At 40.2% G+C, this 25,744-nt stretch overlaps 1 protein-coding gene across 3 annotated transcripts in view; it reads left to right on the plus strand.

Annotated features, from left to right (window-relative positions):
• Positions 1 to 25,744, plus strand: part of UBE3C (ubiquitin protein ligase E3C) — a 124,055-nt gene that overhangs the window by 70,610 nt on the left and 27,701 nt on the right. For all 3 annotated transcript variants that reach the window (XM_023640117.2, XM_023640115.2, XM_023640116.2), the window contains 4 exons: positions 342 to 429; positions 754 to 851; positions 1,982 to 2,114; positions 7,160 to 7,407. In XM_023640117.2, the coding sequence (XP_023495885.1) occupies positions 342 to 429; positions 754 to 851; positions 1,982 to 2,114; positions 7,160 to 7,407 (567 nt within the window). The remainder of the gene's footprint in view (positions 1 to 341; positions 430 to 753; positions 852 to 1,981; positions 2,115 to 7,159; positions 7,408 to 25,744) is intronic.

Consider the following 25,744-nt stretch of genomic DNA (forward strand, 5'->3'; position numbering starts at 1 on the left):
TTTATTTTATTTGGTGAGGAAGATTGCCCCTGAGCTAACATCTGTGCCAGTCTTCCTCTATTTTATATGTGGGCTGCCCCTACAGCAAGGCCCTCGTTAAATAGAACAAGTAGAGATTTCCTTGGGATGTGTTAGAAAAATAATTACACCGTACAGGTGTAAAAGAGCAGCCAGCTGGGAAGAGAGGACATGGAAAGGTCACCTGGAAAGGACATGAGGTCAAAAGGAGGGACCTAGCTACCTGTAAAGCAGTGAGAACATGGATTCTGTTCACACGGGACAAGCTCAGAGTTAGTACTAGGACACAAGGAAGTCCTGAGCAGGGGTTGCTGTCCACGCAGGTCACCCAGCTCTACGTACCAGCTTCCAGACCCGCGTGGAGGCTCCGGCGCATGGGCAGGATCGGCCCTCTGCAGTCCACTCTGGACGGTGAGTGCGCTGGGAGCTGCGTTTTCCCCAGGTCCATGGAGGCGTGATTTACGTACGTGCAAGTTGCTCTTTTTAGTGCACTCGTCTGTGATTTCTGGTGAGCACACACCACCATGAGCAACCACGTAGAATAGTTTCCTCACTCTAGAAATTACCGCATGCTGCTTTGTAGCCAGCCCCATCCCCGGGCAGCCCCTGATTGTCTGTTGTCCCTATAGCTTTGCCTTTTCCAGAATGTCTCTGAATTGAACCATAGAGCGTGTAGCCTTGTGAGTCTGGAAAGGAAAGTGCACATCACTAATGCGGGTTTGAACTGTGTTGCAGTGGGTTTGGAGTCCCCACCTCTGTCAGTGTCGGAGGAGAGACAACTCGCCATCCTGACAGAGCTGCCCTTTGTGGTTCCATTTGAGGAACGAGTAAAGGTAGGAAATTTGGTTTCTTCATGGAGTCACTATGAATGTTTTATGGTTGTTTATATCACTTCAGTGTTAAAAAATTAACACCAATGAAAAACATCTCTGAAGTTGCCTAGTGCCTACCTAATTATGTAATTTATATTTTTCTCATTAGATTGTGATAATTTATGACAATTTGTAAAAGCATAATCCAACCAAGTATCTCTTTGTATAAACCTGAAATATTTTTTCCTTAGTTGTAGCTAGTTTTTAAAAGACCTGTAATGCTGTATCAATTTATTATAATGGGAGTATAAGGTCCTTTTTGTCTAGTAAATTTTGCGTTGTTTTTGAAAATGCAATTTTTAAAAAAGATAAGTTTCTGTACATTATCTTAAAGTTATATATCACAAACACTGCCTTATGAAAAAGAGATGGATATACAGGTATCTTAATTTCTCGCCTGGTGATTTTTGACTAATATACAAACTGTTTATATTTATCTGTTTCCAAATTTAACTTAAAATGTTTTGTTTGTGTTCATCAAGTTTACTTAGCAAATTTGTGAAAACTACTAGGCTCTATTCTTAGGAAATGGCTTTAAGAGGGTATTTTTTAGGCCTACCCACTCTTTTTTATAGGATGAACAAAAGAATGAGTTCCTTTTAAAGCTGTTGATATTTCTCTATTAAAACACATACATGCACACACACACAGACATACACATGTTATTACATAATTCCTGAGCTCCCTCTACTGGATTTTTAGTGTCAAAAAAAATTACTTGAGTTTTATTTATCGTTACGGAGATATTCCCAGTAATGTTTAATATACAGCTCTAAAAGCTGTTTTTCTTCCCTTCACCACCTGGGTTTTTATAAAGGGCTTACAAAAGAAAATACTGAAAATATACTATAGCATGCGATTTTAAAAATTTGTTGTAAAATGGGGAAAAGGAGCAATATTACAAATAAGTAAATATCACATATTTATTGATAAGGCATAAAAGCAGTATTTAGTACCTTGGCCTTTAAATTTTATTTCAGAATTTTGGAAATAAGCTAGGATTTATTTAGCAGTTTTCCCTTTTGGTTGCTTATGTTTATAATGAAAAGTCTGTTGTTTCAAATAACCTTACAGCTTCTCCTGTTTGTTAGATCTTTCAAAGGTTGATTTATGCAGATAAGCAAGAAGTTCAAGGAGATGGTCCATTTCTGGATGGAATTAATGTTACAATAAGAAGAAATTATATTTATGAAGATGCTTATGACAAACTTTCCCCAGAAAATGGTACATATAATTCTCTCTTTGTGTATGCATGTTGGCAGGGGGAGGCTGAGGCATTATTTTAGAAAAAGGTCTTCATTAAAAAATTAGTGTCCATCTTGTTCTGTAGTGGCTTTTTAAAACTGAAATGTAGTAGGTCAGATTTGGGAGATGTATTTTATCCAATAATGTTCCTAAGATTGACAAATAATTATTGCAACAGAAGCCTTTCAAATATTGATTTTTTTTTTAAGGCAAGAAACTCCCCCACTGACCCCAGATGTCTCTCTCTAAAATTCAATCAACAACCTATAGTTCTAAAAATGTTGATGGGAAACCATTTACTTTCTACATTTTATGTAACTATTTATGTAAATATTATAAATTATGATCCAAATTAAATATACTAAAATAAACACCATTGCGATCCTAATTTCTTTATAAAAAGATGAGTGCTTCAATGACGGTACTCTTAGATCAAAGAGAATTATATTGTAACAATTATTTGGACAGCATTTAGCGGTCAATGATACCTTTTATCTTCTGTTAATATTTGACACCCAATGTTAAAAGTTTGGGTATTATTAATTTATATATTAATAATTTTAACTTCAGACTATGGTATCTGTGATATTCATTAAATCAGTGTAGGGAATTAAAAACGAAAGCTTGGCAGGATCTGGCTCACAGCTTGGGAGATGATGGGAGGTTGTCACATGTGAAATAACAGTTGCCTTTTCTTCTAAGGAAGTAATTTAATTTTCTTCTGGGAGAGCAAAACCTCCCATCTTGAATAATTTTGTTTTCTTGCTTAGATAAAGAGCTAAGTTTGCCATCCTGTGGGAACAGTGGAGGGAGACTAACATCACTTGTTGCCTTTCTCAATTCCAGGTTTTCTGTGCAAGGCTTTTGTTTTTGATGTAATTTAGCTTTGTCATTTAATCCATGCCGTAGCCCTCTGAAGCCAAATACCACGAACTCTGATAGAGTTTTAACTCAAGTCTGACCACAGGCTATGAACTCTCCACTATACCGGCTTACTCTTGCCTAGGATACTATGTTTTCACAATTTTATGTATAATTGAGGTGAAGATCAGGTATTCTGATGTCTAGTCTAATGTACTTCTGGAAAAAAAAATAGTTCTCCCTCCTTTGGGATCCACAGTCCCTCATAAATCAATTATTGTCATTGTTTGTGTTGTCATGTGAGCAGATTTCATGTCTGTGTCTCCCAGGTGACCAGCGGTCCTCGCCATCCTTATCCCTTGTCAGCACACACCGCTAGCACTCAGTAGATGTTTGTTAGATTTGTGATTGAACCTGGGGAAAAAACCACAATAGTTACAACAAAATGATAAATTTGCCAACAGTTGGCATAGTGTTCAGAGAAGAGTTGAGGCGTGGTTGAAGTTGGGGCCTTCAGAAAGAGGTCACGCGAGAGGAGGTGAGTCCTCCAGGTGAGGCTATAGCGAAGGGCGCGGACGTTCATGGCACAGCTGATTCCACACTCGGCTGCCTTAGGCTTCCTCCAGGCTGCTGGGAGGTGGTGTGTGTGAGCTCCTCAGCCAAAGTGAGAACATGTGCTTAGCAGCAGTTTTAAATTAAATTTACAACTATTTCATGTAGGTGATTTTTTAAAGACATTACTGACCACTTATAGCAAGCCTCAAATTTCGTAATGAACTCTTAATCTTAAAAATTATTCAGAAGTTGATCATACTCCACCTTCCTAAGTGCCTACTGATAATTGCATCAAGTTTAAAGGATTTGGAAAAATCTCAGAATATTCATGTTAAGTTGTTTTAAATCTTTACAAATGTTGTCTAATTCAGGCCTTAATAAGAAATTTTAAACCATGTGTTGAAATTGTTTGGAATTTTGCTAGGCAAATTAGCAAAATTAAATATCATCTCAGAATGTTTAATTTACTTACGGGAAATTGGTTTGAAGTGCTTTGTTGACTAATCATTTACATATAATCAATTAATATGACTATTCCATACATCATCTAGTCAAAGCAAATCCATCCTTTATGGGTACTCGTTATCTTATATCATCTCAGAACGATTTTCTCAAGTGTGGGTCTTAGCCCTGTCTGACAGGTGAGTTGACTGAGTGGAGCTCAGAGAAGTGGAGTGATTTCTCTTCACAGCTGGGAGCTAAGCAAGCAGAGTGACACATGTCCTGGTGCAATGACGCCTGTGCATGCTCTTTCCACCTCACTGGCTTATTGCAGCGTTTTACTCGAGCAAGAGCGTGGTTTGGACTGTAATTTCTCCATGTGAAGAATATGGAGAAATGATCGTGTCTGCTCTCAGGAGTGTTGTAAGGATTATAGAGACAGTGCATCATAGTGGGCTCTTGCTGTCAGTCATGATCTTGGATGAGAATTTGCTAGAGCTGGCTCTGAATCGCACTGTAGTCAGTTCCTGGGAGCCTCACTTGTCTACACTTTTGTGTGTTGTTTGATTTCATTTTGTTTCATTTAATGGGCAGGGTTTATTACGTTGTTTTCCTGAAGAAGAAATGATAATAGGGTAAAATCAAATTAACGTTTTACTTAGGTTTTTTTCACTAAAACCTTACTATGTAAGTATATATTTTTAATTTGTCCTTAGAAACAAGTAGTGGCAAGATAACAAGAAGGCTAGATTTGATTCTGAAAATATTATTGTGCTGTTGTGTATTGTTGTTTATAGAAATGAGCTTCAGGGAAGCACAGAATCAATTCTAGCCGTCACTGAAGGGGTTACTTCTATGAATGACCATTGAGTCTCTGAGAGCCAGTGACCCCCCCACCTTAGAATATTAGTTTGAATGAGAAGGTTAAAGGGTGAACCATAGTTGAGCATTTCCTACTTAGAAGATCTTTACACTTAAAACTTTGACAAAATCTGCTGCTGCTAACTGCTAACAATCAGTTTGAGAAATATTATATATGACAAATAAATGCTTCTAGTTCATCCTTAACACTAGATGTTAAGAGGGTATATGTAAAGGTAAGAAATACCCAACTGTATTTTTGTGTTGCATCTATAATTATCTGCTTAGATTTCTTTTGGCATTTGCCCAGAACTTGAGATTGAACATATTTTGTAATCATATTAATGAAAATAGATGCAGATAACATATTTGTAGAATTTAATCATCAGTGAAATGCATGTTCTTCATGTAAGTGTAGTTAAATTTAAAAAATAAAAGTGTTTTAGTAGACGAGCCTATGCTTTGTAGGTAATAGACATATTTTTTAATTATAGCACTTCCCTTTACAATATTAGCTATATGTCTTTAGATAAATAATTCAAACTTCCTTGTTTGTAGTTTTCTCACTGCAAATAGGGATAATTCTTAACCCAGAAGGTTGGATGTTAAAGGATTTGAAGAAATGTATGTAAAATTCCTAGCGTAAATTCTAGCTCAGGGTAAATAGTCACTGATAGTTATTTCTTTGCAAAGTGCAAGAGCGAGCTGTGGCCACATTGTTTAGGCTTGTTTGCTTTGCTCCTGAGGGAGATGTGGGTGTTAAGACAGAGCTGACTTGCTCCAGCTCTTGCCCTTGCTGGCAGGATGAAGGTGACCCTGTCCTGTGCTGGCTCCATGAAAGGCACAGTTGGTAGCTGCGGCCAATGGTGTAAACCTCAGTCCGTACAATTATCATTGGCCCTGTTTGAAACCTATTTAGAATATTCAGAGCTCAGGTTCTCTGACTTCAGAGGTCCTGACACTGTCCATTGTAGCACTGGTGTATGAACATGCATTCTGCTAACCCCTTTCCAGAGTGTTTCCTAGAGGTCACTTGTCCCTTGAGATGCCTCAGGTCAGCTACGTTTGGGTGAGTGCACATTAAGTCTGAAAGATGGCAGCAGCTCATTAAAGCCTGTGGACAGTGGTGCAGTGGCCAGACCTGGTCCTTTTGCTCTCCACCTTGCCACACTGGATGCAGCAGCCCCCTGCCCACTCCTCCATCCCTCCTCCCTACTTATTTGCAAAGCACCTAAAGGACATTGGTGGGAAAAGATAAAGTTCATGTCAGTTACTTTCTCAGACCTGCTCCCTGATTAAGCCTGTCCACCAGAGACCACCTGGTTTTCACTCTTGGTAGAATCACTTTTGTTGGCATGTATTTAGGGTCTGAATCCTGAAGCCTGTATCGAAGGCTGTCATGTTCATGCCAGTGAGTCTGGGGACATGTTATTCCTACTTGTGCAGTACTGTCCTTATGAGGACCTGTGTGGAAACGCCTCTCAGATATCAAGCTTAGTTAAGCAGCTTTGCCATTTTTATTTTTTATTTTATTGGTGAGGAAGGTTGGCCCTAAGCTAACATCCATGCCAGTCCTCGTCTATTTTGTATGTGGGACACCGCCACAGCATGACTTAATGAGTGATGTGTAGGTCCATGCCTGGGATCCAAACCTGTGAACCCCAGGCCACCAAAGTAGAGTGGGCAAATTTGACCACTATGCCACCAGGCTGGCCGCCCCTCCCCTCCTTTTTTTTTTTAAATCTTTGCAGCACGTTATATAACCAAAAATATTTCTACTTTTTCAGCTATCAATATTTCTTAAACATCACTTTTAAATGATGATGTCAGTTCTTACATCTGACTCTCCTGTATCATTGGCCTCTTTCAAAGGTCTTTGTAATGTTAATTTTACTGACATCTTCTTTAATCATTTGTCTTTTTTTTCTTCTTGGTAATAATTTTCTGTTCCAGTATCATCGCTGTGTCCTTAATTCCACTCCCCTCCTCTCCTGGTATTTTAGTTTGTTACATCTTTTAGAATGTGTGGGATAATTGTATTTCCTCCTAAACACCCCCTTTTCTCCCCAACTCCATTCTTGATATATTAATGTAAAGGAACTTCTTTCTCTCTTTTTCCCATTGTAGACTCTGGGGGAAATAACTGGTCAGTCTATTTCATTATCTCTTTGATTTTTTTTGAGTCTTGCAATAAAATATCTCTAATATTCTTGCTCCCCTTCCCTAAACTTCCTGTAATACCAGCTTATTTTATTGCTTTCTTTTAAAATCTTTTCTCCTTGCCCCCGTCCCCCCTTCTTTAACAGAGCCTGATTTGAAAAAGCGGATCCGCGTGCACTTACTCAATGCACATGGCCTGGATGAAGCTGGCATTGACGGGGGTGGTATTTTCAGAGAGTTTCTAAATGAACTACTGAAGTCAGGATTTAACCCCAACCAGGGGTTCTTTAAGACTACTAATGAAGGGCTTCTGTACCCCAACCCAGCTGCTCAGATGCTTGTGGGAGATTCCTTTGCCAGACATTACTACTTCCTGGGCAGAATGCTTGGAAAGGTAAAGTAAACTTTATGTAAAATTGGATCTCAGATCACAAGATACTGACATTTTGTGTTTCTGTGTTGTTGGCGTCTATCTCATTGAAGATCTTTATTCAGAATTGCTTAAGAAATCTGGATGAAGGCTGAACAGTATTTTTTTTTTTACATAATAACTACATTTCATTATTACATACCCAGTAGTTACATACGTAAAAATTATTGGTATAGTATGAAAAACATTATGATATAAAATTCTGTTTATAGAAATCTTAAAATAGTTGTCTGCTAGCATAGGTATGTGGACTGCAAATATTTTAAGCCTTCTCACAGTTGTTCTTGTTGATAATTAGTGTTAAAGGTGGTTCTTTTAAGGTTCCATAAAATGTTTAGGTGCTATGAGATGGAAGATCATATGTTATTCAGTATGATTTAAGTGTTCTATATGTTACATGCAAATTCTATGAAAATTGGCCATTCAAGGATGATATTATGGTAATGCTCCAGTAACCAGAATGTTGCTCCTGCTGACTCTCTGTACAAACACAACTTAGCATTTATTGTAAATGAAAGGAAAAGAATTAATTACATAACCTAGTGGAAACTTCCTACTTAATGGTGAAACTTTCAAAACACTCCCTCCCATTAAAGTCAGGAACAAGATAAGGATACCTGGTGATACCAGTCCCGTTCATCATTGACCTGGATCGGCCACAGCCTGTCTTAGTCTCTTCAGACTACTGTAACAAAATACCACAGACTTGGTGGCTTATGAACAGCAGAAATTTATTTCTAACAGTTCTAGAGGCCAGAAGTCCAAGATCAGGGTGCCACATGGTCTTGTTTGGTGGGAGCCCTCTTCCTAGTTCGTGACCAGTGCCTTCTCACTGTGTCCTCACATGGTGGAAAGGGGTGAGGAAGCTCTCTGGGGTCTCTTAAAGACACTAATCCCATTCATGAGGCCCCGCCTCCTAATCCTATCACACTGGGGTTAGGACTTCAACATAGGAATTTTGGGGAGCAGAACATTCAGACTGTAGCACGGCCTGTGGGTGTGCCGTAGTTGGAAACAGAAGGAGATGAGACGCCATTTACATCAGGAGTGGCTAACTGCTGCCCCACAGGTCAAATCCAGTCCAAAAAGAAGCGTTGGTTTTTTTTTTCCTTTTTAATTGATTACTAACATTTTAAAGTGAGGAACGTTTACATACAAGGTTATATTTCTGGCTGAGTTTGTTTTATTTTTTACTTCTTTGCACTTGAAATAGATTTAATGTTGACAGTTGCTAATCCTAGCAAGATGTAGCTGGCAAATATCCCGGTGAAATCAGTAATTGAAACTTATACCTAAGATATTCTAAATGAGGCAGAAAATCATCTGGGTTATTCCATTGGAAGTCACAAATTAATGATTCTTGATTTTTTCTTTGAATGAATGGATTCCATTCTACCAATTCTAACTATATGATAGAACGTGGTACGTTTGGGGAAGTGTACAAGAATTCCTCAATGTTCAAACTCTCACTACCAAATATTGACTATAATGACAGTTAAAACGTTTTACCGCAAATTCACTATCTGAATCAGAAGCCTGTTGTAATATCTTGCAAGTCGAGGCGAAAGGCCAGAGAGAATGCTGAGGTCAAGTCTCAGTGGTTCCCCTGCTGGCTCGCCTTGTCTGAATGAGGCAGCATCTTCCTGTTGTCTCATCAGCGATGCCCTTCATGGTTCCCAGCATCGGCTTCTACCAGGCACCCAGGGTCCAGTTCAGAAGATAACTTGCTTGTTTGTTTTTGTTATTGGGGATGTTTCTTGCAGTATAGAAAAAAGATGTAACTTATATCTGAGTCTGTAAAGTATCATTGCGTAGTGCACACAACATGTCCACTTTTAAGATTATTATTAAAGTTCATGTTTTATTTTATTCAAGAATCCTTGGTGTGTTGTTATAGAGGTAGGTAAATGTTTTTCATGATATTTGGGGGAAATTTGTTAGGGTTTTTGGATGGTATGGGAATGCATTTTTATTTCCCCTATTTAAAATAGTGGAATAGGAAAGCCTGGTATCTAACATTTACTGTCCAACACATTTGCACATTTTTCGAGACATTGGATTGTAATCTGTATGGCTTCTGCAAGTCAAAGGTGTGACCAGAGGTGACATTCTGGAACTGAGGGCGGTGAACTACAGCCTCTTGCTAAGTCCACCCACCTGTTTTTTTTGTTATTAAGAAAAAAGAAGGTTTTATTGAAGTACAGCCAGCCTGATCATTTATATACTTTCTGTGGCTGCTTTCCCTACAACGACGGAGTTGAACGAAACCTAAAGTATATGCTCTTGGGTGCTTTCCAGGATGAGTGCTGACCCTACTGTAGGACTAAGCCAAGAGCCAGATCATAAAGGGCCTTTATATTCCATGATAAAAAGTTTGATCTTCATCCTGTGCATCATGGAAAATCATTGTTTGAAGCAAATGGCTGAGATGATCAACTTAATGCATTTTTAATTCTTTAAAAATGGTTAAGAAGGCAACCATTTTTAAATAACCATGGTAGCCATTATGGTCACCATGAGAATGGATTTTGGAGGATAAGACTCAAAGTAGAAGAGTCAAGAATCTAGGACAGTGATCTTGGTCCTAAGTGATGGTGGCCTGAATTATAGTAGTGTCGTGCTGTAGGCTCAAGTAAGCTGAGGACTGAAAGGGAACCACTAGATTTACCAGCGAGTTTTTGTTTCCTTCATGGTTTTTTCTTATAACAGCTTTATTGAGATATAATTCACATACCATGCAGTTCACCCATTTAAAGTGTGTGATTCAGTGGTTTTAGTATATTCACAGAGTTGTGGGACCATCACCACAATCAAATTTAGAACATTTTCATCACCCATATCCATTAACAAGTACTCTTCCTTTCCCTGCACCCCAAACCCTAGGCAAACGCTAATCTACTTTCTGTCTCTATAGAGTGTCCTATTCTGGACGTTTCCTGTAAATTGAATCATACAATATTGTGGCCTTTTGTGACTGGCTTCTTTCACTTAGCGTAGTGTTTTCAAGGATCATCCAAGTTGTAACATGTATCAGTACTTCATTTTTTTCTCTGAGGATGATTCGCCCTGAGCTACTATCTGTACCAATCCTTCTCTTTTTTTTTTCTAAGTGGGACAATACCCTCGCATGGCTGGTAAGTGGAGCAGGCCCACACCCGCGACCCTAGGTGGAGCACGCAGAACTTTTAGCCACTCAGTTTCAGGGCCGGGCCCTTCATTCCCCTTTATTGCCAAGTAATATTCCATTCTATGAGAACCACATTTATTTATCTGTTCATCAGTTGATGCATATGTGGGTTGTCCTTGGTGATGTTTTTAGTGAAGTGATGTGATAAAAATGAGTTTGCTTTGGGGTAGGGAAGAGGAAGTGGAAAGTATAAAAATGGAAGAGTGTCGGTGGCCTTTTCAGAAGACTTGGCTCTGCAGGGAAGGAGAAAGAGGACCCGTGAAGAAAGAAAACAGTCCAGAAAATAATGGGTGGGTGGGTTGGTTGGTTGATTTTCAAAGATAGGGTAGCTTTGTGTAGGTAAAATGTCCATGATAAAGAACCGCCTAAGAGGGGTGGTTTAGGATATTGGGAAAGACACACCAAAGAACTGATGAGCACGTAAGACCCAGAGCCATGCTCTCCAAGGGAATTTCCTGTGATGGTGCAGATGTTCTCTAGCTGACATGGGGCTGTTGCAAGGAATCAAATTTGTGATGTAATTTTCATCACTTTGGATGTAAGCAGCCACTTCTGGCTAGTGGCTGTGGTGTTGAGCAGCTCTGGGGCACAGGTGAAGGGGTTGGCTTCAGCAGCGTGAACAAGAGAGGGGGGCCAGAGGGTCTGTCTGTGTGAACTGGGTGAGGAAGGTGAGCAGGTGGGCCGTCAACTGGCAGGGTTGCCCAGCTGGTGGCAGGTTGGAGAGTGGCCTAAGGATTCAGCCCTCGGCGCTTTGGCATCCAGAAACACCTTGGGGAGTGGCCACTTGGGGAGGAAGATCAAAGAAAAGGTCTTGGAAGGGAAGAAAGAGAGGTGAATGGTGTGTTTAAGGCTGCTGTGAGGTCCAGAAGATGGGAACTGTGAGGGACGCACCTCTGCCCACTGCAGTGCATTGAGCCGGGTAGTAAATTGAATGCATGCTCTGCTTAGAGCTCAGTGTTCAGGGACGATTATTAACTAGCTTTATCATCTTTAAATGAATAATTAAGAAATGTTGGTATTGTAATTATTTTCTGTAAGAATCGGAACTATAACCCTTTTCAACTGTATATTAAAATTCCTTTATCTATCATATTTGTAGTTCTGTTCTCTGTAGTCCATGTTAAACAGACCTGCCACTGTTCACCTTGCAGCACAGTATATGGAGTTGCCCATTTGAGAAGCGGCTTAATTAAAAATCACTGCCTGCCAAGCAGACTCTGCTCTTGTAACTTTTTTTTAAAATACCAGCTTTTTTGAAATATAATTCACGTTCCTTAAAATTAAGCCTTTTAAAGTGTACGTTTCAGTGGTTTTTAGGATATTCACTGAGGTGTACAGCCGTCACCACTACCTTATTTCATAATAACGTCATCACCCTAGAAAGGAAAGCCCATGTTCCTTAGCAGTCATTACCTATCCTGCCCCAGCACCACCAGCCCTAGGCCACCACTAATCTACTTCCTCTCTCTGTGGATTTGTCTTTTCTGGGCATTTTGCATAAATGGAGTCATACAACATGTGGCCTTTTTGTGACTGGTTTCTTTGGCTTAGCATGATGTTTAAGGTTCATCAGTGTTGCAGCATGTGTCGGAACTTCATTCGTTTTTATAGCTAAATGATATTCCATTGTATGGTTATACTGCATTTTGTTTATCCATTCATCCATTGATGGACATTTGGGTGTTCCCACCACCTTTTGGCTGTTATGAATAACTCTGCTATGAACATTTGTGTACAAGTTTCTGTGTGGAGATGTATGTTCATTTCTCTTAGCCAAGAGAAATATATGCCTGGGAAGTGCTGGGTCATATGGTAATTCTATATCAAAGTATCTGCAACTTTTACAATCCCACCAGCAATGTGTGAGGGGTCTGGTTTCTCCACATTCTTGCCAACACTTCTTAGTGTCTGTGTTTTTTATTATAACCATCGTAGTGGATGTGAAGTGATATCCCATTGTAGTTTTTTTTTTTTTTTTGATTTTTTTTTTTATTAATGTTATGATAGATTACAACCTTGTGAGATTTCAGTTGTACATTTTTGTTAGTAATGTTGTGGGTACACCACTTCCCCCTTTGTGCCCTCCCCCCACCCCCCCTTTTCCCTGGTAACCACCTATCAGATCTCCTTGTCAATATACTAACTTCCACCTATGAGTGGAGTCATATAGAGTTCATCTTTCTCTGACTGGCTTATTTCGCTTAACATAATACTCTCGAGGTCCATCCACGTTGCTGTGAATGGGCCAATTTTGTCATTTTTTATGGCTGAGTAGTATTCCATTGTGTATATATACCACATCTTCTTTATCCACTCATCAGTTTCTGGGCATGTAGGTTGGTTCCACGTCTTGGCTATTGTAAATAATGCTGCGATGAACATAGGGGTACAAGGGACTCTTGGGGTTTCTGATTTTAGGTTCTTAGGATAGATACCTAGTAATGGGATAGCTGGGTCATAGGGTATTTCAATTTTTAACTTTTTGAGAAATCTCCATACTGTTTTCCATAGTGGCTGTACCAGTTTGCATTCCCACCAACAGTGTATGAGGGTTCCTTTTTCTCCACAACCTCTCCAACATTTGTCGCTCTTGGTTTTGGATGTTTTTGCCAATCTAACGGGTGTAAGGTGATATCTTAGTGTAGTTTTGATTTGCATTTCCCTGATGATTAGCAATGATGAACATCTTTTCATGTGTCTAATGGCCATATTCATATCTTCTTTTGAGGAATGTCTGTTCATGTCCTCTGCCCATTTTTTGATCGGGTTGTTTGTTTTTTGTTGTTGAGCCGTGTGAGTTATACCATTGTAGTTTTGATTTGCAGTTCCCTTATGACTAATGATGTTGGGCATCTTTTCGTGTACTTCATGTCTTCTGTGGAGAAATGTCTATCAAGTCTTGCTCATTTCTTAAATTTAGTTGTCTTTTATTATTAAGTCTGTCTTATATTCTAGTTTCTAATCCCTTATCAGATATATGATTTGCAAGTATTTTCTCTGATGGTGTCCTTTGAAGCACAAAAGTTTTTAATTTTGATGAAGTCTAGTGTATTTATTTATTTTTTTGTTGCCTCTGCCTTTGGTGTCTTATCTAAGAAACCATTGCCTAAATCAAGGTCACAAAGATTTACACATGTATGTTCTTCTAAGAGTTTTGTAGTTTTAGCTCTTACATTTAGGTCTTGATCCATTTTGAGTTAATTTCTTTTTTGGTGGTGTCAGCAGCCCCACTTGGTTCTTTTGCATGTGGATGTCTGGTTGTCCCTGAACCATTTGTTGAAAAGACTTTCCTGGCACCCTTGCTGAGAATCAGATGACCATCAATGAAAGGGTTAATTTCTGAACTCTGAATTCTGTTCCATTGATCTGTATGTCTAGTCTTATGCCAGTGCAACACTCTTATAATTACTGTAGCTTTGGTAGTAGGTTTTGTGTGTGTGTGTGTTTATTAATGACAAATGGTAACGGAACCTCAGGCCTAACAAAGCAGAGGGGTGGGTAGTAGGAGGGAATCAGTATGTTGTGGGTATAAAAAATCATGCCCCTCCAGCCAAGTGGCACAGCGGTTAAGATCACATGTTCTGCTTCGGTGGCCCAGGGTTTGCCTGTTTGGATCCCGGGTGCAGACATGGCACGGCTTGGTAATCCATGCTGTGGCAGGTGTCCCACATATACAGTAGAGGAAGATGGGCATGGATGTTAGCTCAGGGCCCGTTTTCCTCAGCAAAAAGAGGAGGATTGGCGGCAGATGTTAGCTCAGGGCTAATCTTCCTCAAAAAAAAAAAAAAAAATCATGCCCCTTATTTGTATCTCTTTGAGATGCATCGTTACAGTCTCAGTTATTAATTATTTGTTCAGATTCCAAATGTTGTGACTTTAATAATATGGATTTTGTGTTCTTCGCATTTAATAATGGCCTCCAACTTGACCTTACCATTATAACAGTATGTTTCTTTAGACTCACCTTATCATTTCAATGACAAATTTCAGACATTGACCTGATGTTAGATTCCTTAGCATATATTTCAAACAGATCATTTTCTCACTTTATTCATTTTAAGATACAGCATCTCCCTCCCAGCTGGAGCCGTGCACTGGCTTTGCTGTCAGTTCTCAGTGAGGTAACATCTCCCCCTCAGTAGTTCCTATGACTCAGCTTTAGCTCCCTCCAGAGGATGTAAGTTTCATAACTCATTGCATGAAAATCTTTGAAGTTATATGCTGTAGTTCTGTTAAGATGAACCCAAGAACCTCATAAATTAATAATAATAAAAATAAATTTAAAAATAATAATGAAGGTGAGCCTTTATTTTGCTAGACTAACCTGAAATACTCCTTAAATTTGGTAGTTCTCACACAGTGCAGTAACAGACAACAGAGTAATTTTATTTGCATGAATTAAATCTTTTTTTTCTGCTTTTTTTTTCCCCCCCACATCCCCTTAGTACATAGTTGTATTTTTTTTTTAGTTGCGGGTCCTTCTAGTTGTGGCATATGGGACGCTGCCTCAGCGTGGCCTGAGGAGCAGTGCCATGTCCACAGCCAGGATCTGCATGAATTAAATCTTATTAGAATTTTCCTTTTCCTTCCTGAATGTATAAATTGTCCAGTCTTGATTAATATAGAGAAAAGATACTTAGATGATCTTGGTTCACTGGAGTTTTCTGGCTAACTATGGTGATGTAAGTCTGGTGAGGACAGACTGCCTTTTCCTCCGTTCTTTGACGTGCTGCTCGTCCTGCAGTGTTCTGAGGACGCGGTCTCACTGTGAAGGCCTCTGGATTGAGAGGGAGAGCAGATTGCTCTCACTCTGTCAGACGCCAGGGAGGAGAATTTGGGATCTAAACCTTTCTCCCCAAAATGAAGTTTATGTAAATTATATCTCAATAAAGCTCTTTATTTTTTTTAATAAAGCTCTTTAAAATAATGAGTTTAGACAAAACCAATAACAAAACTATAGCTATTTGAGGATGGTAATTAATTTAATTCCATATACTTAAGACTTTACTTACAGAATTTTCTGCATGGAAATTTGTAAGGGAGTACTAGTTTCTCAGACATAATCTGATTATCATCTGATTACAAATGGTTAAACTTTGTATCGACGTGTTAAAAATTGTCCAGATGTGAGTGAAGTGTAATAGCACTAATAGTGTGGTATCTGGACATTAAATCTTTAAGAGAAGAAAATTGTATATTGATTGATTATGATATTTATTGGGTCATAATGTATTTAAATTTTCTTTAATGCATATGTTAGTGATTGTTTACTGTGATGAAGCTCAGAGAGATCTTCAAGAGTAGTGCTGCACGGGAAGAATTACCTCATGTCACTGGTCGCTTCTCAATTAACGGTTCCATTAGCAGATGATTCCTGCTTCTGGCGTGGGTCGTGATTGCATTTTATTGTCTGTAAATCAGGCTCCAGATGGGGAATAAATAAACAGCTCAAGGATGTGGTAATGTCATCTTGAACTTTTTTTTACAAATAGAAGCACCTAGGTCCATTTAAGCCAATTAAGTTCAAAATATTTGCTGAAGGAAATCTTTTATCATATTTGAATTCTATTTGAAAATGGCTCTTCTTTTTTCTTGCTTCACAATATTGATTTAATTGGAACAGAATGCCTATAAATCAGATTATTTGATAATATCTTGGTCATATATTTCAAAATTTTAATTAGATTGTGAAACTTCAGCATAGTTTATAATTTTGTATTTTAGTAGAACTCAGTGTGCACCTAATGTATCATGGAGTGTAATATTGACAGTTAACAGTTTATCCTGAGACTTTTGAGAGTTAGGAAAATTTACTTCCATATCATTAGAGTCCTTTTATAAAATGCTCACTGAATTTGCTGAGGCTTTTAAACTGTAGATTGAGGTGAATACTAATAATTTAAGTTACCTTGGACCTTAAATGGCAAAGCTGCTCTTTTATAATATCTTGTTTTGAACTCTCAAACTTATTAAGGGTCAGTGTAATTGAGCTGCTCCGTCTGATTATCATCAGACTAAGTGCTCTGATCTCTAAAGTTAATATATCTTTTCCCTTAGATTTTTTAAATGTAATATTCAGAAAATAGTTGATCATTCTATGCTTAGCACAAGCCTTCCAATCCGTGTTAAGATCCATGGTATACTTTGGTGTCAGCAAATTTCACAAGCAAGCTTTCTCTGAATCTCCCAATTATCCACAGTAGATGGACAATTCATTATGAGTTTGCTCTTGTTGACCTTCAGCTTTTTTTGGAAGCAGAAAAATCAAAGATCATAATAATTTACAAATGATTACTTAGTTTGAATCTTACCCCTTCTGAGGATTGTACCTTTTATAGTATTCTAATAATCAGGATTTACATTTTCCATTAAAAACAAAACATTCTTAGATCTGGAGATTATTCTTCCTGTCAGTTAAGGTCATAGTTCTCTATGTAAGTTCATTTTATTCCTTTAAAATTAAACATGAAATAAAAATGGTTTAGATTGTACAGTAAAAATGACAAGTGTATTCCAGAATTCAGTTGATTCCAGTGCCTAAAAGTATTATTATAGTTTTAGCCACTCCAAGATACTCACCAAAATTCTTTCTGCTCTTTGCTTACCATTGAGATATCCCTTCTCATATTTTTAAGCACTCCCAAGCACTGGCTAGACATAGGTCAGTATTATATTGAGGCCATTGTCCCTCTTCTAAGCCGTGTCAAATTGTCAGACTTTTGCTGGTCCTGCTTAAAGTCTACTGCTTGTCTTTGCCTGGCTTTTCTTTGTGCAATTACGACAATAAATATCTAACAACAAAATATAGCCCAGACTTTAAGAAAGTTTAAATATAACTTTTAAACATCTAAACATTCATTTAGAATCTAACTTCATGAAAAACAAACCAAGTGAAGATGTGTATTGTTACTCTTGTTGTTTCTAAAATTGTGACCAACTTTGTTTGGGAGGTAGCAGTAGGTCGTTGAGCTCAAGCTCTTGGGTAAGACAAACTAGGCTAGGCTTCCTGGTTTCAGCAACAGGGATCTGAGCGGGGGAATGATAGGATCTGAATTTGTTTTAACAGATCTTCTTGCTTCTGGTCTTAGAAATAGCTTAAACAGGAGCAGGAACTCAAGCAAGGAGAGCAGTTGGAGGTATCACAGTCAGGTTGAGTAATCATGGTATCTTCATCCTGGGAAATAGTGTTGGCGAGGACTAGTTGGATCCAAGAGGATTGGCTGATGAATCAGATGTTGGAGTATGAGAGAGAAAGGCAGTAAGCAGACTGCATGGATTTTGTTCTGAGAACTAGAAGGATGGAGGTGTCATTGACTAAGATGGGGAAGATTTGGGCAAGAGCAGATTTGGGGAGGGATGAAGAGATGTTTGGTTTTCCTTAAGTGTGAAATGTCTGTCAGACATTCATATTGAAATTTAGGTAGGCAGTTGAATCTGTGGGTGTTGAGTTGAGGGGCAAGGTCTGGACTGAACCAACAGGATTCAAATTGTGCTTCAGGTCATGAGACTGGGTGATATCACCGAGGGAGTTAAGTGTAGCTAGACTGAAGAGTGGACTGAAGAAATGAGTCCCAGGCCATTCCAAGACTTAGAGTTCAGAGAGTGAAGGAGAAGGAGCTAGAAGGTAGGGAGAAAACCAGGGAAGTCTGGTATTTTGGAAATCAAACAAAGACAGTATGTTAAGAGAGAAAGGATTCTGCTCATAGGTCAGATAGACGGGGCCTGAGAAGCGACCGTTTCATTTAGCAGTGTGGACAAGCAGCTTTCTTAGAGTGGTGGGAGCCAAAGCCTCAGCAGATGGGTTGAAAAGAATGGAAGCAGTGTCTTCCAGAAGTATCTTATTATGGCCTATATCCTATATCTCTGCAGGTGTGTCCCAACAGAAATATGTACATATATTCACCAAAATATATGCCAAAGAATATTTATAGTAATGCTACATTATATAGCCCCAAACTGGAAACTTCCTAAATGCCCTTCAGAAATATGCTGGGTAAGTAAATGGTGGGATATTCACAGGAACTATTGAATGAACAGACTACCACTGTTCACAACAATGTTGTTGAATGGCACAGACCTAACATTGAGTGAAAGAAGCCAGAAACAAAAGAGGGCATTATGTAGGAGTCCGTTTGTATAAGTTAAAAACAGACAAAAATAATTTATGTTGTTGGACATCAGGACCCTTGACCTTTGGAGGGTAATGACTGGGGGCAGGGGGTCTGGGGGGGGGGGCCGTCTGGGATGCTAGTAATTTTCTCTTTCAGGCACTGAGTGTTTTCTGTGAGTGGATTCACTTGTGAAAACTGGTGGAGCTACTTAGGATTGGACACGCCACCGCAGTTGACTTGACAAAAGGGAGATTATGAAAGGAAGGGTGGAAGGAGAAGAATCGGGCAAGCAATGATAGACAACTCTTGGGGTTGTCTCTGTAAAGAAAATTTGAGCCATGGCTTAAGGGATGTGGGGCTAATAGAGCTTTGTTTTTGTTTTAAAGATGAGAGAAATAATACGTGTTTGTATGCTGCTGAAAATAATTTGGTGAGACTGCTGTGGGAGAGAGGGAACACTTGCTGGAGCAATGTCCTAGAGAAGACACGAGGGCGTGGGGTCTTGTGCAGAATTAGAGGGGGTGTGTAGGCAGTTTGTGCAAGAAACAGGGAGGGGAGATCATGTGGGCACAGTTGCAGAAGGTGGGAGCACATGACGATCATTCCGAGTGCTCCTCCTTTCTTGGTGACATAGCAAGCAAAGTCTTCAGCCAAGGGTGAAGATGGGGGAGGAAGGGTAGAAAGCTTGAGGAGAGATGGTGGGAATGCAGAGCCAACAGGTGCGGGAGTTTTCAAAAGTGTGGTTCCCAGTCCTACTGAATCGAAACTGTGCAGGCAAGACCAGCAATCTGTTTCCGCATGCTCCCCGTGTGATTCTCACGCGCACTACAATCTGAGGATGGCGGGACTGGGAAATGCATAGGACTGCCAGCTAGCCTAGGGCTTGCTTGAGGTAAGCACCATAAAGTGAAGTGAGTCCAGCTGGTGCGGGGACTTACTCTTCTCCAGACACAGACTAGGGTGTCGAGTTAGGTTACACCGGGGTGGTGGTTGCCAGGTGAATTGGGGGCAGGTGAATTGGGAGTGAAGGGAGCAATGACAACATCTGAGCTGTTGAGAGAGGAAATTAATCAATGAGGACCTGAGGGGCAGGGACACTGAGAAGGTGAGCAGACAGTAATGGGATTTTGTGGTGGTTGGGGTTGTGGATGTGCTGGCCCTCAAGGAGGAAGGAGTCAGAGTGTGGGGTAGCTAAAAGTGAGGTTATGGAGGGGCACTAAGTCGCTGTAATGACAGTCCTAGGACAGGACTAAAGACTAGGTGGCTGAGGTAGAGGAGAGGACGGCAAGGGATCAGAGTGGTAAGTAAAAGGGACATCACAGTATTCTGGAGACCGTGATGGCATCAGGGAGGTGGCAGCCACCCTGAGGGGCTGCAGTGGGTGTTCTGGCCCAATGGCTTGAGGTTCAGAGCCAGGGACTGTTGGGGAGGGGGGTCTGGAGTACCAGTGAGGAACTGAGGGGTCCCTGCCTCACTTCTGCTCCCACTGGCACAAGAGTGTGAAGGAACAAACAGCCGCTGTTGGAGAGAGCTGCTGAGGACCACAGGGCGTCACACACCCGTCCTGAAAACACTCAGTGCTCAGTGCTGCAGGGGAGTCAGGAATAATGCTGTGTCTTAGGGACAAAACCAGGAGCACAAAAGAAAAAACAGATAAACTGGACTTCATCAGAAACTTCCGTGCTTCAGAGGACAGTGTCACAAAACTGAAAGGACAACCCACTAAAATGGAGAAGATATTTGTAAATCATGTCTGCTGAGGGACTTGTACTAGAATATATCAAGGACTCAGTAATAAAGACAGCCTAATTAAAAAATGGGCAAAGGATCTAAATAGACATTTCTCCAAAGAACATAAATAAGTGAGCGTTAAGCACATGGAGAGATGTTCACCATCATTAGTCATTAGGGAATGCAAATCAAAACCACAAAGAGAGACTGTCCACACCCACTAGGATGGAGAGAGTCAAAAGACCGCTGGGGCCAGCCAGTGACGTAGTGGTTAAGTCCGTACATTCTGCTTCAGTGGCCCAGGGTTCACCATTCGGATCCTCGGACCTACGCACTGCTTATCAAGCCATGCTGTGGCAGGCATCCCACACATAAAGTAGAGGCAGATGGGCACGGATGTTAGCTCAGGGCCTATCTTCCTCAGCAAAAAAAAAAAAAGGATTGACGGTGGATGTTAGCCCAGGACTAATCTTCCTCAAAAAAAAAAAAAACATAATAACAAGTGCTGATGAGGTTGTGGAGACGTTGGAACTCCCATACATTGCTGTGGGAATGTAAAGAAGTGTAGTCACTTTGGAAAACAGCCTGGCCATTCCTCAAACAGTTAAACAGGCTTACCTTTTGACCCAGCCAACATCTGTCCACACAAAAACTTGTACAGAAATGTTCACAGTAGCTTTATGTATAATAACCAAAAGGCAGAAATGACTCAGATGTCTATCATCTCATGAATAGATGAACAAAATGTGGTACATCCACACAATGCAATATTATTTGACCATAAAAAGGAATGAAATACTACTATCTGCTACAGCATAGATGAGCCTCAAAAACATGCTAAGTGAAAAAAATCACAAAAGATCCCCATTATCAGATTCCATTTATGTGAAATATCCCAAATAAGGAAATCTATAGAGACAGTAGATCAGTGACTGCCCAGGCTGGAAGGGATGGCCGGAAGGACGAGTGACAGCTAGGGGTAAGGGGTTTCTTTGGGGGCGGATAAAAATGTTGAAAATTAATTGTGGTGATGGTTGCACAGTTCTGTGAAAGAAAGAACCATTGGGTTGTTCACTTTAAATGGGTAAATTGTAAGATATGTGAGTTATATCTCAGTAAAGTTGCTACAAAAAAGTAATGCTGTAATGTGGTAATTTTGATGAAGCCAGTGTCACAGGAGTTAGAGGAGGGAGAAGTCAGTGTGGGATGGAGTGGGCTGCTCGCTCTAAGCAGAACGAGCCGGAACAATCATGTGGGTCATCAAGTCTTCTCAGGGAAAGGACTCAGTACCTAGTGAGGACTGAGTATTTGCCCTTGGGGGCATTGGTGTCCTCAAGTTTCAAGGGAGGTAGTTTGATAGATTTCAGAAGTCTAATATTCTATCCTCATCCTGTATTGTAGAGTTTTTAAACCTGAAAAATGTTTGCTTTTGATTATTGAAGATAGTTCTTGGTTGTGTGGCGCACCTTAACTGGACCTCAGTATTTTTTTAGACTCCTGATGTCGTTCAGAAGCAGGGATGAAACAGCTGCCCTAAAACTCCCAGAGATTCACTTGCTGTGGGTAGACACGGGAATGTGGGTTTGTTGGTTTGGTCATGAAGATGTAAGTTCTTGGTCTTCAGGAGTATTTTGGTGGCAGGGTGGGAGGAGCACAGCGGTTTCTCCTTGTGGCCTGTGGACTGGGAGAGAGAAGGGTGCGGGATTGACTCTCAGCTGCTCCAGGGATTCTCAGAGTGTGGATTGATTTCTGGATATCCAACAACGAAACAGAATGTGAGAAGCGAAATTTCATCTCCCACCCACCCACCCATCCCCTAAGGGTTTCTGAAGTAAAGAAGCTATTCTGAAAAATAAAGCTGTGAAACCGTAAGTGCAGATTGTCACTTGCAGTGAACACGTAGAACTCTCGCCTCGCGAAGCCTTCACTTCCAGGCCTGGTGGGCAGTTATGTCTCACGGCCCCTCAGCTCACCATCCTGTGCTGCTGGTTGCAGGAAGGCATGTGAGGGAGGGTCTCAAAGAAGAACATTGGGGTGAGGGAGCGCCCGTGAGGGGCAGCGGCTCTGCTCATGGGCACTTTGGAGCCTCCATAGGCAGGAGGGTCGACTCCGGGAAGGCAGAAGCACCGTCCAGATGGCTGCTGCCGGCCTCCCAGTGATCCCTTTCTTTAGATAGGAGAATCGCTGGGCCCTGCCTAGTCACACTTAGTGCACGTTTGCTGAATCGTGAATGAGCAGAGCTCATTTCAACTTCATCAATATTCAGAGAAACACTGGAGGCTGCCCAGAAGTGTGCCCAGCATTTGGTTGTGTCGGGGCGAAGGGTGGAGGGCCTGGCCTGTCGTCCTGGCTGGCAGCAGTGCACGTGAAACACAAAAACGCAGAATACAGTGCAGTGACGCAGATCTTTACACTCAGTATCATGTAGCTGTGTAGACGAAGGGTTAAACGAGTGAACAGTGTAGAAAGACCTCTGGAATAGGATTGTGAAGACCAGGGCTTTGAAATGAATCTTGACGTATATGTAGTTTTGCACAACCTAAACTATCTCAAAAGAGAATAGATGGTTTTTTGCAAACGAATTCATGGGTGCCCAATTCCAGTGTGTAAAGTGGTCCCTAGCACACAGCTGGTACTTATTAAATGTTTGTGAAATGGTTGGGCACCGTATGTTGTACACAGACTCATGTATTAGTTAGGTATGTTTCCTGCCCTCCAGGAGCTTGTAGTCATAAAACTCAATAGCAGTCCCAGCAGAGACCATGTTTTTCAACTCCCGGTTATTAATTCTGAAGCACGACTATTAAATAGCTTGTACTATCAGCATCCATTATTTTACATTTCTTTTTTATTTTTTTAAACTCCGAGATTAGCATGATCTGAAATAATTAAAATTATTATCTTCTTACTCAATTAGGGTGGCTTTAAAACAAGACATCCCTGATATAGTTTTTAGATTAAGTTATAAATGTTCACTTTAGAACTACCTGAAGATTGATAGAGATGCATTTGAAAAGCATTATTTTTTTATTGATTCTTAATGTAGTAAATTACTGAAGTTATTTGGCAGCAAACAGAAATGGCCTGTGATGTGGCTCACATTTATTCTCCTGATAGTGCCACAATTTGCATTAATTGCATTGAGACTGCACTCACTTATATTAAAAGGCTTCTACTATAATTAATCCTTTTTATTTCAAATCATTTTGGCACAATTTCTAGCTATAAACACTCATAAAAGACAGACAGTTGAAAAATACGTTACAGGTTTTTTCCATATACCTATTGCTATTTTTTCATGACAAGTAGTTATTGATAGGCTTCTAGGAACAAGTATGGTGCGACTGACTTAGAATTAAGGCCAATATGAAAAATGCTAAGTGGATTATTTTGCATAAAAAATAGGCAGTTTTTGACGTTGTATAATTAACCTGTGTTTAGAAAATACCTTGATTTATGCCTACATTTGTATCTAAGTTGCATACATTATGGAAATTTAATTTATAATCCATTTAGCTGATGCAATCATAGTTTTTAGTGCTATCATTTATTAGTCCTTGTATATTAAATGCTCTAAAGGTTTAAACCTGCCTTATGTAAAAAATTATACCTATGCATTTACATTTTATGAGTCACAGTGGGATTTCTGTTTAAAATTCAGGTAGCTCTGCTATATTTAACGAATTTCACTGGTTTATTGTTACTAATGCAGAAATGGCAAACAATGACCTTATATATTGAACATCAAATGATTTACACTTCCAGTTTACTTTAGAGTCCACGGTACAAATGAGGCTTTTCTTCCACACCTGGAATCAATCATGTCATCTTATGCAGAATGTTCTCCTTGGCTTGAAGTCATCATTCATTTAGAAGGAAGGGGATTTATAAGTGCTCCAGGTTAATAGTATTAGCCATTCTTAACTTTGAGCAAACTGGCTTTTCACAACGGCTCTCTACGCCATCGGTGGATGACTTAAGTGCCGGTCTCCATTTTGTTGCTCACCCTCTCATTAAGAAGTCCTTTTTTGCCATCCTTTCAAAATTAACTGGGTAATCATTAGTCTTCAAATCAGAAATAAAAGCTCTGGGAAATAGCACTTCAGTTTCCTTGGCAAAACGCATCTGTGGTCTGAGCTGGAGGGGGTGTTATGAAGTTGCAGTGAACAGGTGGTGAACCTGAGCTTCTTAGACACGCCAGCCTTGGGGAAAATGTCGTTCCACATGCCTGTCAGGAGCTTTCTGGAACACGAAGCCAGTGCACTCTGGATGGTTGGATGGATGGAGGTCTGATAGCTATTGTCTGGTTTCCTCCAGTCGTGTTAGTGGGTGAGACTTTAAAATGTACATCTCAAGGGGTGTCAGCATTCTCTGGTGGTTTAGGAGGAGAAGTGAAAGTAGTCATGTGAGTGTGTAAATTAGGTGTATTTGTTTAAGGACCAGTTATTTTATAGACTGCCATGTGGGAAATAGGTGATTAATTACTGTACCTGTACTGGGAGCTATGACTAAGGAAAGGGTTCACTTGAACCAAGGTGAACAGTGGCACATAGGCCGAAAATTTCATATCTGCTAGAAGATTGAGGGAGCATAGTGCCAGTGCTCTAGAAACTGTTTACGCTCATATTAGTTAATTCACACAGATCTGTCCTTTTCTTTCTTTCTTTCTTTCTTTTTTTGGTGAGGAAGATTGGCCCTGAGCTAACATCTGTTGCCCAACTTCCTCTTTTCATTTTTGTTTTGCTTGAGGAAGATTGTGGGTAAGCTAACATCTGTGCCAATCTTCCTCTGTTTTGTATGTGGGACTCTGCCACAGCATGGCTTGATGAGTGGTGTGTAGGTCTGTGCCCAGGATCCAAACCGGGGAACCCTGGACCACTGAATCAGAGTGTGCTAACTTAACCACTGCGCCACCAGGCCAGCCCCAGTTCTGTGTCTTTAAACCTTCATGTTTCACATTTAGTGTATATGGATGTGATCAGGTAAATGGCCTCTTGGAAGAGTGACTTCTGAAGTTAGTTTCATGGCTGAATGATGACCCCTTAGATTAAATTTTGTTTTTATTTTGGTAGTCCTTGAGTAGCATAATAGCGCTCAAATCCTAAAACAGTGGTTTAAAGAAGATCTGACTGTGTCACAACATAGCCCACAAAGCATAGCTCATTGCACTGGTTTCTAAAGTGAGGTTAGTCCAGCCCTCGCCCACTCTGTCTGTCCTTCTGCGGTCCCTCCAGCTCTCCTTCACCGAGTGGGGGTAATGACACCACTGCCC

The sequence above is a fragment of the Equus caballus genome, chromosome 4 (assembly GCF_041296265.1).
Source record: "Equus caballus isolate H_3958 breed thoroughbred chromosome 4, TB-T2T, whole genome shotgun sequence".
NCBI lineage: Eukaryota > Metazoa > Chordata > Mammalia > Perissodactyla > Equidae > Equus > Equus caballus.